At 38.9% G+C, this 19634-nt stretch overlaps 1 protein-coding gene across 1 annotated transcript; it reads right to left on the reverse strand.

Annotated features, from left to right (window-relative positions):
* Positions 1-355: 355 nt before the first annotated feature.
* Positions 356-19449, reverse strand: LOC127880907 (glutamyl-tRNA(Gln) amidotransferase subunit B, mitochondrial-like). Its single transcript, XM_052428404.1, has 12 exons — positions 19341-19449; positions 15780-15966; positions 15194-15307; positions 13614-13809; positions 13190-13312; positions 12282-12395; positions 11209-11293; positions 6014-6245; positions 5617-5741; positions 4678-4756; positions 3408-3542; positions 356-1503 (listed from the first exon to the last, which is right to left on the reverse strand). The coding sequence occupies exons 1-12, from the start codon at positions 19433-19435 to the stop codon at positions 1360-1362; spliced, it is 1629 nt and encodes a 542-aa protein (XP_052284364.1). The 5' UTR covers positions 19436-19449; the 3' UTR covers positions 356-1359.
* Between the last annotated feature and the right edge of the window lie 185 nt (positions 19450-19634).

Here is a 19634-nt window from a genome sequence, read left to right on the forward strand (position 1 = left end):
TAATGTGACTTCGGTTGTGCTCAGTTGGCTCAAAATACATTCGCAATACCGACGTTATCAAACAACAAATATTCTCACTGTGTAAATTTTAAGCGACATATATCAAATATATTTTATATTTAAATTCGTTTTTGTCTTGAAATAAGATATACCTTACATGCTAAACATTCTATCAGAAATGACAGAAAACATCTAAATCAGTTCGGTGTCGTAGAGTGTTAACCACTTACATGTACATTGATCAATTAATTGACCACCTATGCAAAACTCTCGGGAAAATAGCCGATCGTAAGTTGTATAATCAAACCAACCGTCATTACTGCAATTATGTCCTTTTCTCACCGTCGGAGACGGGTGATTGTCACAATATTGCACTATATATTCAGATAAAAGGAAACGTCTTGAGGGCACAGTAGTTGAGGGGACAAGATTTTTTAAATATAAAATTTATTTCAAAGGGCCATAACTCTGTGAAAAATCATCCGACCAGAACCCGCTGATAATATGCACATCTCCTCTAGGTAGTGAAGCTTCCCATAAAGTTTCATTGAATTCCGGTCATTAGTTGCTGAGAAAAAGCCCGGACAAGAATTGCACTATATGTACAATTAATGGAAAATTTCAAAGGGCAATAACTCTGTGAAAAATCATCCGACCAGAACCCGCTGATAATATGCACATCTCCTCTTGGTAGTGAAGCTTCCCATAAAGTTTCATTGAATTCCGGTCATTAGTTGCTGAGAAATAGCCCAGACAAGAATTGCACTATATGTACAGTTAATGGAAAATTTCAAAGGGCCATAACTCTGTGAAAAATCATCCGACCAGAACCTGCTGATAATATGCACATCTCCTCTTGGTAGTGAACCTTCCCATAAAGTTTCATTGAATTCCGGTCATTAGTTGCTGAGAAATAGCCTGGACAAACATTGTGCACGGACGGACACACGGACGGACAGACGAAGCCGCAACTATATGCTCCCCCCCCCCAAAATTTTTTGGGGGAGCATATTAAATGGAAGCTTGTCAGATTTTTTTTTTTTTAAGAGGTCACAAGGACCTTGACCTTTGACCTAGTGACCCAAAAATGGGTGTGGATGGAGAACTCATCAAGGTGCAGCTACATGTGAAGTTTTAAAGTTGTAGGTTGAAGCACTTTGATTTAAGAGCCAACCTTAACAAAATGTAAAGGTTTTAGCACGACGCAGACGTCGGACGACGAGCTGGCTATGACAATACCTCAGGTTTTCTCCGAAAACAGCCGAGCTAACAAAATCAAGCTACTAATTATTCCCGTTGCTCGCTCTCTGATACAGGTCAAGTCTGTGTCCATGCTTAGAGATCCAATCAATCATTAAATTAATCCCGTCCCTCACTCTGAGCGATCAGTTCCTTGAAGATACGGTTGATAATCCTGGTGTTGCCCCTGTCCCCAGTCGCTTTCCTGGCTGATGCCATCAACGTGTTCATAGCTCGATCCTTCCCTCGCTTTAACTTGGACACCTATTGTAACATATTTAAAAATTGGCAAACTTTGAAAAGATTGACTGTCTGATTATACTTTATGACAGTCGTATCTCCTCGTTATTATATTGTTTTGGCGTTGTCCGTCCATCCGTCTGTCCGTCCGTCTTTCCGTCCTTTTGTGTCCGGAGCCATATCTTGGAAGTGCTTTGGGGGATTACATTGAAACTTGGTATGAGTATACATATGGATAAGAGGATGATGCACCCCAAATGGCATTGTACACCATCTGTTAATAACGGAGTTATTGCCCTTTGTATCTTGAAAAAATGCTTTTTTGAGTGTCAAATATAACACTTTTGTGTCCAGAAGCATATTGGCCGGGGATATCAATTCAACGAATTTGCTTGTTTAAACTTATTTTGCATTTTTCACACATACTAGTATTACGTATGAGGAATTTCAGTGCAATACAAAGTGTAATCCAAAGATCAACAGTATTTCACTAAAACATATCTGATGCCTTTTTTTTATTTTGAAGCAAATACTTTTCTAATTAGGAAACTGAATGTAAGATGTAAGATTCAAGATGTAAACTGCATGATAAAAGAAAGATAAAATAATTTAATAGCTTGAAAATTAATATAAAATCTTACAATGCAAAAACATTTGCTATCCCCACGCTTTTTGAAAAGCATGGGGATATTGTGGTTATCTCCGTCGTCTGTCCGTCCGTCCTGGCCACTATCTCCTCCTACACTATTAGCACTAGAACCTTGAAACTTACACATATGGTAGCTTTGAGCATATGTGCGACCCTGCACTGTTTAGAACTTTGATCTGACCCCTGGGTCAAAAGTTATGGGGGTTGGGGTGGGGCCGGGTCAGAGATTTTCACTCATTTTTTCGGGTTATTTTACATTTACTTCTTCATTTCTACACCAATTTACTTCAAATTGATACTGAACCTCTCTTATGACAATACGGTCAATCTCAACTATGCATGGCCCCATTACCAACCATGGGGCGCCCTGCCCACATAGACCACACCCACCCAAAATTGCCTCTTACTATAATTTCTTCTTTTCTACACCGATTCACTTCAAATTGATACTGAACCTCTCTTATGAAAATACGGTCAATCTCAACTATGCATGGCCCCATTACCAACCCTGGGGCGCCCCGCCCACATAGACCACACCCACCCAAAATTGCCTTTTACTATAACATCTTCATTTCTACACCAATTCACTTCTAATTGATACTGAACTTTTCTTATGACAATACGGTCAATCTCAACTATGTATGGCCCATTTACCAATCCTGGGGCTCCCCGCCCACATAGGCCACACCCACCCAAAATTGCAATTTACTATAATTTCTTCATTTCTACACCGATTCACATCTAATTGATACTGAACTTCTCTTATGACAATACGGTCAATCTCAACTATGCATGGCCCCATTACCAACCCTGGGGCGCTCCGCCCGCATAGGCCACACCCACCCAAAATGGCCTTTTACTATAACTTCTTCATTTCTATACCAATTCACTTCTAAGTGATACTGAATTTCTCTTATGACAATACGGTCAATCTCAACTATGCATGGCCCCATTACCAACCCTGAGGTGCCCCTGGGTCAAACATGTGGGGTGGGGATATGGTCAGCCTCTGCGGCGCCATTTCTAGTTTACTCGTATGAAATTAGTTACACGTATCTTCCATGTGATTAGCATAATAACAAATGTGATTGAACTTTTACTTTCAAACTATGTAAAATGTATCCATACGTATACTAGTATGTATTTGGAATTGTTATGTTTTGTGGACCTAACAAGATTGATGTTCTAGACATTCATGCATATCTGAACACTCCTTATACAAATAAAGGGAGGATAAACCTTGTTATAAACAATAAACACAGTGTGAACGACTACATACCGCCTTCGGGTTCTCCGCAATAATGGTCTTGCAAAGTTCTGTCAGCTGTGCCACGTCATTGATTTGCCAGAGATTTTCCAAACGTATGTGCTCCTTAGGGTCAACACTACTATCGGCGAGCAATGTGTCAATTAGCTGTTAAGAAAAAACAACATAAATAAAGGACGTATTGATAGGCAAGGTTTTGATATTTTCATATGCTCTAACTGTGAAATTGTCAATTGTTGAAACAAACATACGTGATTCATAGGATAAAACCTAGTATCTGTATTTTTGTTTCTCCTTCAATGTTCGTTGGTTTCTTTTACTTGTTGTTAACTTCGTTCATAGGTTCTCAATAGTAACCCACAATAACATCATCATTACAGTCATCATAGAATTAGTAACAAGACTATTGCCAAGCAATAAAAGTACCCTACCGGCTCCACCATTGTCAGAAATTCCACCATTGTCAGAATTTTTTTGTTGTTGCCATAGCAACCAGAATTTTTGACGCAGGAACAAAATGAAATGATGTGCATAATGTCCATATTGCCATCTATCCATGTTGGAATTTTCATTTAAAAAATATGAAGAACTTTTAAAGTTATCACAGGATCCAGAAAACCACCATTTTCAGCAGTATTTCTAGTCTATTTGTTGCCATAGCAACCTGAATTTTTGACGTAGGAACAAAATGAAATGACGTGCATAATGTCCATATTGCCATCTATCCATGTTTCAAGTTTCATAAAAAAAATATGAAGAACTTTTAAAGTTATAGCAGGATCCAGAAAACCACCATTTCAGCAGTATTTCTAGTCTATTTGTTGCCATAGCAACCATAACTTTTGACGTAGGAACAAAATGAAATGACGTGCATAATGTCCATATTGCCATCTATCCATGTTTCAAGTTTGATGAAAAAATATGAAGAACTTTTAGAGTTGTCGCAGGATCCAGAAAACCACCATTTCCAGCAGTATTTCTAGTCTATTTGTTGACATAGCACCCAGAATTTTTGACGTAGGAACTAAATGAAATGACGTGCATAATGTCCATATTGCCATCTATCAAGGTTTCAAGTTTCATAACAAAATATTAAGAACTTAAAAAATTATCACAGGATCCAGAAAAGTGTGACAGACTGACTGACTGACGGACACACAGAGCGCAAACCGGTAGGGGACTAATAATGCTATTACAAACATATATGTGAGCTGAACGAAGTCTTTAAATTAATAATAGTGGCTCAATGTATTATACACAAATGACCAACTATGAAAGGCACCTTTTCAGCAACCGTCAGATTTATGTTTTCTTCTTTGTACTGGTCGTAAATGTAGCCAATATGCTTGCCAGGAATGGGGCTACAAAATACAGAACACTTGCAGGAACATATGGCATCATGATTCAGATATTTTATATGCATGTTTCAAAACAAATCCAAATAATCATTGATTAAAAATAAGGCATACGATACTAGTATTTGTTTATAAAAAAAAACTTGTTCTACAGACCTGGAACAATAATGTATATGATTATAATAAATAATATGCATGAGGCTGGTGATTGAGAAAAGAAGGCCCTGTCGAGTAGATGGGTGAGCACAGATATACATGTATTTGAAAGCCTGTATCAAATGTTGGTAGTTTGCATATATATTTTACATAATACATTGAGTTTTCTTCCCGAACGATGTAATATTTGTATGCTGGCCAAAATGAGTCCATGGGAAGGTGCGTAATAATAGTTGTAACTTTGTCTGTCTGTCATGCTGTCTGTCCTTTCATCCCTCAGGGCAATTTATCAGAAACTAATGGGTGGAATCATATTAAACTTAATGGAAACTTCATGAAAATAGGAAGTGTGTACACTACAATGACGTCAATGATTTGTTTCAAATCTATATGACTTTTATAGGTACATAATGCACAGTTCCTCAATGTAGTATTATCCAGGTTGTTTCTCAGCAATGAGGTGTTTGCACTCAGAAAATTTGAACGGGAAGCTTCAATGCAAAGAGGAGGTTTCCATAATTTCATAATAAGACATTCAAGTGAGTTTTTTGTTCAGATTTATGGGACTTAGATAAATCGTGTTTCTATTGTTTTGCATGAAAAAATAATCCACTAAACAACAACAGCAAATCTAGAATTAGAATACTAAGGTTTCTTTCAAGTAAATTTACGTTATAAAAATATTTCTGGTCTTCAATAGTCCACCTCACCATTGGTCCAAGGTAAGCTCGTTGGCCAAAAGCCTGGCTGCCACAGTGTTAATGAAAAAATTGGTAAAAGCCTCGACGTTGCGAGTGGAAACGAGTTCCTCATAAATATCCTGAAGGTTTTCTGTCTGTAAAAAAAGCATTGTTTTCTTAATGGCTTACAAAAATTTCCCAAGTTATTACATCGGTGGCAAGAATTTAAACTTGAGTCTTTGACTGTTGGAATATTAATATGAGGATCTAAACATAACTAGTGCTTTTGACATTTAATCAGAGGCTGGGTTTATGTTTAAGCAATCATTCATATTAATGATGGGTAGTCTGCTTAAAATGAACTGATAAAGCCACTTTAAAATTCAATTCTGCATACCCAGCTTCTTCTTAGCAAAAGTCAACATACCACAATAAAGGCAGCTTTATACATGCTGATGCCGTAATTCTGCATGAGATTTCCTCGTCGTTCCTGCGGCAACACAGGCATGTTCTTTTCCAGATCATCTATAAATACTTTATCCCCATGCATTGCCCCCTTCAGGTCAGACCTATGGTACAGTCTAAGTGGAGGAAGGTTGGGTTCAGGCATGAAGCGGTAATCTAGCTGCACCTCCTTGTCCCTCATTGGCAAGGTCTCACTGGAGAAATAATAGACTTTATCATGGTATATATTGCCGCCCTGGCCCATATGTTGACATAGTTCACTACGCATGTAAGTTTCGTTCGTGGTCACCATACCAAACAGGTGGGATTTACTCCGGGTACTTTGGTTTCCCCCATAGTACAAGAACAAAACAAAAATGTAATACCTTTCATGTAAAAAAGACTAAATATCAGGAAATTGCAGCTGTACTACAATAACATATGTGTCCCTAATCTGTGACTTTAGTAAGAAAATTATGTGGGAGTGATGGGAAACACTCTGCATCCTCACATAATGCAGCCTCAGGCTCATAAACTCTCTGTGTCCTCACATAATGCAGCCTCAGGCTCATAAACACTCTGTGTCCTCACATAATGCAGCCTCAGGCTCATAAACACTCTGCATCCTCACATAATGCAGCCTCAGGCTCATAAACTCTCTGTGTCCTCACATAATGCAGCCTCAGGCTCATAAACACTCTGCGTCCTCACATAATGCAGCCTCAGGCTCATAAACTCTCTGTGTCCTCACATAATGCAGCCTCAGGCTCATAAACTCTCTGCGTCCTCACATAATGCAGCCTCAGGCTCATAAACACTCTGTGTCCTCACATAATGCAGCCTCAGGCTCATTAACTCTCTGTGTCCTCACATAATGCAGCCTCAGGCTCATAAACTCTCTGTGTCCTCACATAATGCAGCCTCAGGCTCATAAACTCTCTGTGTCCTCACATAATGCAGCCTCAGGCTCATAAACTCTCTGTGTCCTCACATAATGCAGCCTCAGGCTCATAAACTCTCTGTGTCCTTACATAATGCAGCCTCAGGCTCATAAACACTCTCTGTGTCCTCACATAATGCAGCCTCAGGCTCATAAACTCTCTCTGCGTCCCCACATAATGCAGCGTCAGGCTCATAAAAACTCTGCGTCCTCACATAATGCAGCCTCAGGCTCATAAAAACTCTGCGTCCTCACATAATGCAGCCTCAGGCTCATAAAAACTCTGCGTCCTCACATAATGCAGCCTCAGGCTCATAAACTCTCTGTGTCCTCACATAATGCAGCCTCAGGCTCATAAACACTCTGCGTCCTCACATAATGCAGCCTCAGGCTCATAAACTCTCTGTGTCCTCACATAATGCAGCCTCAGGCTCATAAACTCTCTGTGTCCTCACATAATGCAGCCTCAGGCTCATAAACTCTCTGCGTCCCCACATAATGCAGCCTCAGGCTCATAAACTCTCTGCGTCCTCACATAATGCAGCCTCAGGCTCATAAACTCTCTGTGTCCTCACATAATGCAGCCTCAGGCTCATAAACACTCTGCGTCCTCACATAATGCAGCCTCAGGCTCATAAACTCTCTGTGTCCTCACATAATGCAGCCTCAGGCTCATAAACTCTCTGTGTCCTCACATAATGCAGCCTCAGGCTCATAAACTCTCTGTGTCCTCACATAATGCAGCCTCAGGCTCATAAACACTCTGCGTCCTCACATAATGCAGCCTCAGGCTCATAAACACTCTGCGTCCTCACATAATGCAGCCTCAGGCTCATAAACACTCTGCGTCCTCACATAATGCAGCCTCAGGCTCATAAACACTCTGCGTCCTCACATAATGCAGCCTCAGGCTCATAAACTCTCTGTGTCCTCACATAATGCAGCCTCAGGCTCATAAACACTCTGCGTCCTCACATAATGCAGCCTCAGGCTCATAAACTCTCTGTGTCCTCACATAATGCAGCCTCAGGCTCATAAACTCTCTGTGTCCTCACATAATGCAGCCTCAGGCTCATAAACTCTCTGCGTCCCCACATAATGCAGCCTCAGGCTCATAAACTCTCTGCGTCCTCACATAATGCAGCCTCAGGCTCATAAACTCTCTGTGTCCTCACATAATGCAGCCTCAGGCTCATAAACTCTCTGCGTCCCCACATAATGCAGCCTCAGGCTCATAAACTCTCTGTGTCCTCACATAATGCAGCCTCAGGCTCATAAAAACTCTGCGTCCTCACATAATGCAGCCTCAGACTCATAAAAACTCTCTGTGTCCTCACATAATGCAGCCTCAGGCTCATAAACTCTCTGTGTCCTCACATAATGCAGCCTCAGGCTCATAAACACTCTGTGTCCTCACATAATGCAGCCTCAGGCTCATAAACTCTCTGCGTCCTCACATAATGCAGCCTCAGGCTCATAAACACTCTGCGTCCTCACATAATGCAGCCTCAGGCTCATAAACACTCTGCGTCCTCACATAATGCAGCCTCAGGCTCATAAACTCTCTGCGTCCTCACATAATGCAGCCTCAGGCTCATAAACACTCTGCGTCCTCACATAATGCAGCCTCAGGCTCATAAACTCTCTGTGTCCTCACATAATGCAGCCTCAGGCTCATAAACACTCTGCGTCCTCACATAATGCAGCCTCAGGCTCATAAACTCTCTGTGTCCTCACATAATGCAGCCTCAGGCTCATAAACTCTCTGTGTCCTCACATAATGCAGCCTCAGGCTCATAAACTCTCTGTGTCCTCACATAATGCAGCCTCAGGCTCATAAACACTCTGCGTCCTCACATAATGCAGCCTCAGGCTCATAAACTCTCTGTGTCCTCACATAATGCAGCCTCAGGCTCATAAACTCTCTGCGTCCCCACATAATGCAGCCTCAGGCTCATAAACTCTCTGCGTCCTCACATAATGCAGCCTCAGGCTCATAAACTCTCTGTGTCCTCACATAATGCAGCCTCAGGCTCATAAACTCTCTGCGTCCCCACATAATGCAGCCTCAGGCTCATAAACTCTCTGTGTCCTCACATAATGCAGCCTCAGGCTCATAAAAACTCTGTGTCCTCACATAATGCAGCCTCAGGCTCATAAAAACTCTGCGTCCTCACATAATGCAGCCTCAGGCTCATAAACACTCTGCGTCCTCACATAATGCAGCCTCAGGCTCATAAACACTCTGCGTCCTCACATAATGCAGCCTCAGGCTCATAAACACTCTGCGTCCTCACATAATGCAGCCTCAGGCTCATAAACTCTCTGTGTCCTCACATAATGCAGCCTCAGGCTCATAAACTCTCTGTGTCCTCACATAATGCAGCCTCAGGCTCATAAACTCTCTGTGTCCTCACATAATGCAGCCTCAGGCTCATAAAAACTCTGCGTCCTCACATAATGCAGCCTCAGGCTCATAAAAACTCTGTGTCCTCACATAATGCAGCCTCAGGCTCATAAACACTCTGCGTCCTCACATAATGCAGCCTCAGGCTCATAAACTCTCTGTGTCCTCACATAATGCAGCCTCAGGCTCATAAACACTCTGTGTCCTCACATAATGCAGCCTCAGGCTCATAAACACTCTGCGTCCTCACATAATGCAGCCTCAGGCTCATAAACACTCTGTGTCCTCACATAATGCAGCCTCAGGCTCATAAACTCTCTGCGTCCCCACATAATGCAGCCTCAGGCTCATAAACTCTCTGTGTCCTCACATAATGCAGCCTCAGGCTCATAAACTCTCTGTGTCCTCACATAATGCAGCCTCAGGCTCATAAACACTCTGCGTCCTCACATAATGCAGCCTCAGGCTCATAAACTCTCTGTGTCCTCACATAATGCAGCCTCAGGCTCATAAACTCTCTGTGTCCTCACATAATGCAGCCTCAGGCTCATAAACTCTCTGTGTCCTCACATAATGCAGCCTCAGGCTCATAAACACTCTGTGTCCTCACATAATGCAGCCTCAGGCTCATAAACACTCTGTGTCCTCACATAATGCAGCCTCAGGCTCATAAACTCTCTGCGTCCTCACATAATGCAGCCTCAGGCTCATAAACTCTCTGCGTCCTCACATAATGCAGCCTCAGGCTCATAAAAACTCTCTGTGTCCTCACATAATGCAGCCTCAGACTCATAAACTCTCTGTGTCCTCACATAATGCAGCCTCAGGCTCATAAACTCTCTGTGTCCTCACATAATGCAGCCTCAGGCTCATAAACTCTCTGTGTCCTCACATAATGCAGCCTCAGGCTCATAAACACTCTGTGTCCTCACATAATGCAGCCTCAGGCTCATAAACACTCTGTGTCCTCACATAATGCAGCCTCAGGCTCATAAACTCTCTGCGTCCTCACATAATGCAGCCTCAGGCTCATAAACTCTCTGCGTCCTCACATAATGCAGCCTCAGGCTCATAAAAACTCTCTGTGTCCTCACATAATGCAGCCTCAGACTCATAAACTCTCTGTGTCCTCACATAATGCAGCCTCAGGCTCATAAACTCTCTGTGTCCTCACATAATGCAGCCTCAGGCTCATAAACTCTCTGTGTCCTCACATAATGCAGCCTCAGGCTCATAAACTCTCTGCGTCCTGACATAATGCAGCCGCAGGCTCATAAACACTCTGTGTCCTCACATAATGCAGCCTCAGGCTCATAAACACTCTGCGTCCTCACATAATGCAGCCTCAGGCTCATAAACACTCTGCGTCCTCACATAATGCAGCCTCAGGCTCATAAAAACTCTGTGTCCTCACATAATGCAGCCTCAGGCTCATAAACTCTCTGCGTCCTCACATAATGCAGCCTCAGGCTCATAAACTCTCTGTGTCCTCACATAATGCAGCCTCAGGCTCATAAACTCTCTGCGTCCCCACATAATGCAGCCTCAGAATCATAAACACTCTGCGTCCTCACATAATGCAGCCTCAGGCTCATAAACTTTGAAATACGCACACATGTGTAGACATAAATTGGCAAGTATAAAGATTTTTTTTCATATTACTAATTTTTTTAATTTGAAATCTTAGCTTGTATGGAGACAAATACCTTTGCATTATTAGGATTTTTAACATTAAGATATGCATAGGCAAAAAGTTATACAGACCTAACACAATGGTCTGAAATTTACAAGTATTGTGTGTGCAGTTAAAAAACTGGAGACTTATACACACCCTGTATCAAGATCAAATGAGCGTGTTTCGTTGATCACACGGCCACCGGACTCTATCACAGCTATCTGCCGTTTAATCTCAAACTCTGAAATATTGATGCATGCATGTGACAACTTAGAATGGGATTCACTTAAAAACAACTGAACAAGTGTTGAATGTTGCATTGTTTTTTTATTGTATTCGTGTTGCATAGTTGAATCTCCTGATAAATTTGTTCAACAAAAAATTCTTTAAATTTTGGAGACACTTATACAGATTGAAAATGGTTTATTAAAGTCCTAATTACTGCTCTTGATTCATATACAAGAAAGTTTTAATTACTGCTCTTGATTCATATACAAGAAAGTCCTAATTACTGCTCTTGATTCATATTCAAGGAAGTCCTTATTACTGCTCTTGATTCATATACAAGAAAGTCCTAATTACTGCTCTTGATTCATATACAAGTCAATTTTTGTTCCATATAAGAACTATAGAGAAATGTTAATAATTTCACAAATAAACTTAATGTGTAAACACACTCAAATAAAACAACAACATTAAGTAAAACCTGAAACATTACAAATCTGAAACAAGACTATTTTTCCTATTTTCTTTTTATAATCATCAATGCTGTCCTAGTTTGAGTCTTCAATTAATTTTGTTCTTTGCCAGACTTCTTAGCTTTTAGTCATTTGAAATAAATAAAGAACCAAAGACTGCAAAAATGTCATGCTCTTATGGTATAGCACAAATTTAATTTAGTTCATATCGTAAAAACATATCACACATTTTATCTGTAGGTGTTTTAGGTTTTTGCCACAAATAAATGATCGAAGGCTGCAAATAAATTTCATTTGTAGTTGTTTGAGGCTTTTGCCACAAAAAAGGATCTAAAACTGCAAATAAATTTTATCTGTAGTTGTTTTAGGCTTTTGCCACAAATAAAGGATTGAAAGCTGCAAATGAATTTTATCTGTAGTTGTTTTAGGATTTTGCGACAAATAAAAGACAAAAGTCTGTAAAAATGTCTAACACTTCTGGTTAAGCTCTAGTTTAATTTTGGTAACATTTCAATAACAAGATTATGTTACCTATAGTTTTCTTGAGGCTGCTAAGCGAGTTCAAATTTTTCACCTCTGCCCTCTCTCCCAATGGTTGACCAGGCTTGTGCACAGATATATTGGCATCCACTCTTAGTGACCCCTCTGAAACAAGTTGACTTACACTTTAAACTGGTTTAAGCCCTAAATCTGCATTGACAGATCCAAGGCAGTCCCTCCAGCTATAATTGTCCAGTCGCCAAATACGCGATCGCTCTGCCCACTGAGTTGTGTTTTCATAAAATGCTTATTCCATTACTCCGACAGTCTTTGCTGGCGGACCATGTGGCCGCAATAAACGAAATTCTGATTTTTACGTGAGTTTGATTGACAGCTGGCGAGTGGTCAATCATTCTACTGAGGCTTGGTATGATTTATGAATTTCTTGTATAATTCTAGCAGAGGGTAACAAAAATTACTCTCTTGATAATGTTTCTAGATTTTCATTACTACTAAATTTAACAAATGAATCAGACTTAAAAATCAATCGAACAGGCAAGCGCATAATAACATGGATATAGTGTTAAAGTCAGAATTATATCAATTAAACAGAAAAGCAAAGGTAGAATTTATATTACAACTTTTTAATGGTGAAGTCATTTTATATACCATAAAAAAGTCAAAACCATAAAGTTTTACAAATATAATTATACAAGCTATGAAATGCGGATGCTTATAATATTTCCACTCTGGTTCAGTTTTTATGATCTACTTATTTAGAAGGAACACACAACTTAAGTGACTGTTTGCTCATGCTTCATACTAAAGGCCTCTACAAATATTACTAGTGTGTTTATTTAAAAGTAAGAACATTATCAACCACTTACAAAAACACAATTTAAATTGGATTGAAAACTTTCCACAAACCACAAAATAAAACATATAGATACAAATTATACCTGACATTTTCCCATCGCATGTTCCGAGTGTTACAAGCAGCTGTCTTAGATCCCGTACAAAGGACCTAGCCTCGTCTCCACTGTGGAATTCTGGGGCTGTCACGATCTCCATCAGTCCACAGCCTAAGATATTAATAGACATGTGGAACAATACCAGATATCTCTTTCCTGCTAAAAAAAGTTAATTTCTTTATACAACCAGGTTAAAACCAAAACTGCCTGCGAGTAACTTGCAGGCTGTTAAGGTTTTAGGGTGTTTGCTGCTCATCAGTATCATAGGGTTAAAAATGAAGCCCTTAAACCTATGATTTGCCTGCCCTATACAAATAGCAAACCGAAGAATGACCTTCTCTAGTTAAAAAGCCAACCAATACTAGTATGTATTAGTTACATGCCCTCTACACAAGGCAAAAATCTCAGTTACCTGCCCTGTTCAAGTCTATGAGACTTTGCTTGTCCAAATCATCGTGTAGACTCTTGCCCGAGTCTTGCTCAAGCTGCAGCTGCAGAATGGTGACTGCTTTCTCCCTGATATCCGACTCCTTGTTGCCATACTGTACGTAGTGAAACCGACCGTTGTTTGCGATAGCATTGTTCTGTTGAGTGATCTGGTACCCAGCCTTAAATTTATAGAATATAGTAATGTACAGTAGTACATCTTATTGCTGTGATACCAGTAGTGAAGAGGTATGCCATGCTAAGCTAAAAGGGAAAGATATAACTTACAGGTCAAGTATGGGCATAAAGACAATTGGTCGGCTCAGTGATACTGTTATTTCATTATTATCAGGCTATGGTTGTCATTAGTTGAATAACTTGCAACTAATGACAACCATATGTAGATGGCATCTTGGGTGCACAACCTTTGTCCATATCTTATTATAACTCTCTGATTATACTCCTTTAATTGACGTTTCGGCATAATGCCTTTATCAAAACATTGGAAATTATATGTTAACTACATTTTTACGTCTTTTGACTGCACAATTTAAATAACAAAGAAAAATGTTTTTAAACGTCAAATGACATATCTTATTAGTATAGACAATTATTGTTAACTGCATCTGGTAATTAAGGAAACATTTCAGACAAAAGCTCAAATAACAAAAAACAAGAGATGTGTTTGTCAGAAACACAATGCCCCCTATTGCGCCAAGTTGTAGCAATATATTTGACCTTTGACCTTGAAGGATGACCTTGACCTTTCACCACTCAAAATGTACAGCTCCATAAGAAGTAAGTAAGAGATTGAATGGAGAAATGAATTTTTTATTTTTTTTTATTTTTGACCTTTGACCTTGAAGGATGACCTTGAACTTTCACCAATCAAAATGTTCACCTCCAGGAGATACACATGCATGCCAAATATCAAGTTGGTTGCTATCTTCAATATTTTAAAAGTTATGGCCAATGTTAAAGTTTTCGGACGGATGGAATATTTGACCTTGAAGGATGATCTTGACCTTCACCTTTTACCACTCAAACTGTTCAGCTCCAGGAGATACACATGCATGCCAAATATCAAGTTGCTATTTTCAATAGTGAAAAAGTAATGGCCAATGATAAAGTTTTCAATCGGACGAACAGACGCCATATATAAGACATTTGACCTTGGAGGATGACCTTCACCTTCACCATTCACCACTCAAAATGTGCAGCTCCATGAGATGCACATGCATGCCAAATATCAAGTTGCTATGTTAAATATTGAAAAAGTTATGACCATTAAAGTTTTCAGACGAACAGACAGACTTACATACTGACTGACACCCTACTGGAGGCATAAAAACAGAAAATAATGTACTTCCAGAACTCTTAAGTATATGTAACATTAACAACATCGGATTTTGGGCAGGAAAAAACTCAGTTGCAGTCTAAATTGGCAGGGTACATGTAAGCATATTTTCAGTACGCTGGGTACATTTAAGTATACTTAAAGAGTACCTGGGGTACATTCAAGTTGTACCCCTGCCGAGAATGACCAATCAAGCCCAAGCAACTTACAGGCAAGTCCGCATAGAAGTAGTGTTTTCTATCAAAACGTGACACTTTGTTGATTTGGCATCCTAAGGCAAGGGCAGTGATCACACCTGCCTCTACACAACGTCTGTTGAGTACCTGAAGAAAGAAAAAGAGGTTCAAAATGGATCAACTGAGCTTTAAATAGACCAACATGTTGTTTTTTTTCAATTATGCCAGAAATTTAAATCTCAATTAAAGCACCTTGACTTTAGATTGTACCATAGCATATTTGTCTGCTGAAAGCCAGAAGACTAGTATAAACCCACATAAAATCAACAACACACAACACTTTGAATACTTAACAATTCTTTACTATAGCAAGTATTTCGCAATTCAAAGAGCATAGAAATAACTTTCTATCCTTAGGAAAATAACGAAAAAATGATTAATAAACCAAAGTTATGTTTTCTTCAATTTTTAAATAATGCTTAAAATCAAAATGCATAAATACCAGGTGAGTAAAATATTCATGTGATATCAAATCTATTGTTATAACAAGTGGTTTTAATGTCCAATTTTGATTAATTTCAGAATAATTAATTCCCAATGTTATTTTACTAAGATTTACTGGAAGAGTCCCAGGCAAGGCTGCGTCAAGGAAGGCCACTTGCGAGTTTGTAGGTCCCCCAAATATTGTATTGGCACGAGAAAATAACTTGCTGTTGGCTTTGATCTGAGCGTGTATCTCTAAGCCTATTACAGGCTGCCAGGCTTCAACTTGATTGTGTTTAGTGGCACTATTCAATTTACAGGAACTGAAGTGAGAACAAAGGTCAGAGCACTAGTTTACATCAATGTGTATTGCAATCCACATATATGTTTCCTTTCTTACGCGTTTTAAAAAACCTTCAAGAGACTCAAAAAACAGTAATGAAGGGTGACATTTTTTCCATTTAAAAAATATTGTTTCCATGGGATGAAGTTATTTTTATACATTTCCTGTTCTCCAAATTTGCCGAAAAATTACTCTATTAATGACACCACTGTGCGTTTTAACTTTTTAGTTGAATTTTTTTTTTTTAAGACATATGTAAACTAATATCTACAAATATTTATGATAAAACAGATATACAACAAAATAGTGGAATTAACTGCATAAGTTACGATTGTCATCATGCAGTACAAAGTTACATTTTCAATATCCTCCGGTAAACGCGTATGAAGCGGTTAAGGAAACAAGTGAAAGATTTCTTAATTCATGCAAAAATGCAACAATTTACCATTTACCTTCAAAGATTTATTTAAATCCCATTAAATCCATGTCAAAATTGTTTATTTACTAAATTACAGCATGTGAAATCAAGCAAAGCTGAAACTTCAATACACACCCACAACAACATTCACTATGCAAATGGTTGCATTATAACTTGCATAGTATCCAGATGTCACACCGGAAAGGTAGAGCACTTGATTACAATAGGCATTAGGTCAACAAAACTTTAAAATTTAGTTAACTTAACATATTTTATTCAAACATAAGCAATAATTAAACTTACTTATAACTTAAAATTACAATATAACAAGTTCCGGTTTTATTGATCATGCTTCATTTTAGCATCACGGGCATATCAAAGTGCTCAAGAATTTCATAATGTTCATAATTGTTCAAATTAATTCTGGCATATATGTTACCAGTAAATTGGGACAGGGGTATTCCCACTGAACACACTTATATCACCTGTCACCTAGTATGTGCACATCTCTTATGCTATCATCAATGATTTTCATGCAAATCCGGAGCAATTGAAAGTGTTTTAGTTTTTTTTAAGATAAAACAAATGTGCTCAATCTAGCGCAGTTGTCGGCTTCACTTTACAATTTTTGTGGAAATTTAATGATGAGGATAAATAAAATGCTATCAAGAACCGCGTGGAGAATTCCACATCTGCCCATGTTGACTCGGGAGTACCTCGAGGCCTCGTCCTAGGCCCGTTCTTAGTCCTGTGTCACACAAAGTACTTTCCTGATACAGTCAATTCACAAGTACGACTCTTTACAGAAGATTGCCTCCTGTACAGGCCAATACGAAACATTCAAGACCACAAAGCCTTCCAAGACAAGCTGAAAGCACTGAAATCTTGGCATCTTCATGGGGAATGCTTCATAACGCCAAGAAATTTTATTTTTGAGCATTAATAACCGATCATCACACTTCTATGAACTAGATTAACACATCCTCAAACAAGTAGAAGAAAATGCATTCCTAGGCTTTACCATATCTGCCCATCTAAATTTGGACACACACCTAAACAAAATAGTTAAAAAAGCTAATTGTTATTTGCACCCTAGAATCATTCATTTAAAGAAACCTTTAAACACTACCCGATCACCTGCAGAAAAACAGCATACTTAGCTCTAGTTCAATCAACACTTGAGTACAGCTCCGTAGGATGGGACCCTCATCTAGCCAAGCATATTGACAAAATTTAGCACATTCAGAGACAAGCGTCTAGATTTATCATAGGGGATAACAGCTCACAGGATGAAGGCTGCCAAATTCTACAGGACAGACAAAATATAAACCGACTCACCTTCCTGACCAAAGTAGTTGGGGGAAGGTGCCAGCCTAACCTTGTCATTACATATTAACACCAGCAAGAAATAAACGCAGGATTAAACCTAAATCATGACTACCAAGCTTCAAACATTCCAATAACCAAGTGACTAAAACTTGTAATTTGCAAGTGTTTTAAAACTTTTTCCTGTAAAACAGCAATTTAATAACTCATTTTTCTCCAGAACTGTGTTGGTATACATGCCAGAAATTGTCAGGTCCAAATCCCCGCATTCCATTGAACATGTCGGATATTTGACAAAAAGCAGGACACCTAAAACGATCAATCATGCCACCTTAACTGTAGTCAGTAATCAGCATATTACTTACAAAACCTCATAATTTCTGGCAAAAAATTGACGATAAATGTGTTTAAGAATTTCATGAACACAAACATTCTCCATTTTCCGGAAGTAAACACACATGTGCACTATGCGGACGAATCCATAATGTGAAATGTAATGTGCACGCATCAAGCACTGTTTTTATTCAACCAACCATCAATTAACTCTAAATTTAGATTGATGCAATATATACAAATTATTTGTTGAAAATCAGTTAAAAACAAAAGTATATTTATGTAAAACATCAATGTGAATCGGTCAGCGCTCAATTTGTTTGATATACTCAAATTGTGTTTTGACAGTTTTTAGCCGCAGGTGGTATAATACACAGAATACCGCTAAAAGTATCTTTAGACAATTGATTTGGGCCACGAAAAATCATTGAAATACAAACGCAGTCTGCTTTCAATTCACTATGATGCATCTATTGCTAGAAATTAGAAACCCTTATCATAAAAACACCATGTTGTGAATGCCCGATAAAATCAATAATTTGCAAATAGATTGCTGATAAGGTGTCAAAACCAACACTGGATCACTCGACTAGTAGATATATTTGTAAATAGGGGGCAATAAAGGGATTAGCGATGGTAATTTTAGCCAGAGCTTGAATGAGAATTTTGTTGTGAACTTACAGAACTGTACATATATCATTTTTTACAAATGTCGGGACAAATTGTGTCGCATCGGGACAAACACCCCAAAAGCAGGACTGTCCCGTCAGAATTGGGACCTCTAGCATGTATGGTGTTGGACTGGAAAAAACTTAGTGACAGTGTGGTATGTGCAACTACCGTCAAAGGTTTCAGGACTGCAATTATTAATCCAAAGTTGGTTTAATCATTTCCTGCTGTGACCTATGCCTTACAACATATCACTTCAGAATATGGTGAAAAAAAAGATTGTTTTGGTAGAAGTAAGAATTTTGAAGTGCAGTTACACTTTTTATATTTTTTGTTTTTATTTTTAAGCGTAGTTATGTAATTAAACAAAATACTCAGAGCGCATGGGTGTGACGTCAACACGAGAGCCTCGTCCTTTATGATACAGAAATAATCCATACCAGGAGACGCTCGATACGAGGGAACTATACGATTTGTGGTACGAAAAAATTGTGGCGCTATTCACGATGTCTAATTGTTAATGTTTGTTCCCTTGTGCGATTAATAAAAAGCTAAATTCAGAATATTGCACAACTTTGTATCAAATAAGTATATGGCTCTTTCAATACCTTGAAAACGACTTATTACAGTATCGCAATTGGGAAAATAACAGAGATTTGGACCGTGTTTGACATAACTTGCACCGCTGTATGGGCGCAGACATTTTGTTCTGAACGGTTACACACCACTAACACATTTGTCAAACCAGGAAGCCGATACTGACAGTTTAAGATTATTAGCGAGCTTACAAAGTTCTTTATGCATGCTTTTCAGTTATAGTAGCATACATTTTAGCACACATGTTTTGCTAATCTATATTTTGACGAAAACTGAGAGGAATTTTTTTGTATTTTTATGGATAA

This window comes from Dreissena polymorpha, chromosome 5 (genome assembly GCF_020536995.1).
Source record: "Dreissena polymorpha isolate Duluth1 chromosome 5, UMN_Dpol_1.0, whole genome shotgun sequence".
Classification (NCBI taxonomy): Eukaryota; Metazoa; Mollusca; class Bivalvia; order Myida; family Dreissenidae; genus Dreissena; species Dreissena polymorpha.

Bases quoted from the DNA above. Each gene is read 5' to 3' on its own strand.
- LOC127880907 (XM_052428404.1), bottom strand. From the start codon at position 19,435: ATGTCTGCGCCCATACAGCGGTGCAAGTTATGTCAAACACGGTCCAAA. The intron at 15,308-15,779 runs GTAAATCTTAGT...TTCTTTCTTCAG, and splicing joins CCTTGCCTGGGACTCTTCCA to GTACTCAACAGACGTTGTGT. The intron at 11,294-12,281 runs GTAACATAATCT...TCAATATTTCAG, and splicing joins CAGCCTCAAGAAAACTATAG to AGTTTGAGATTAAACGGCAG.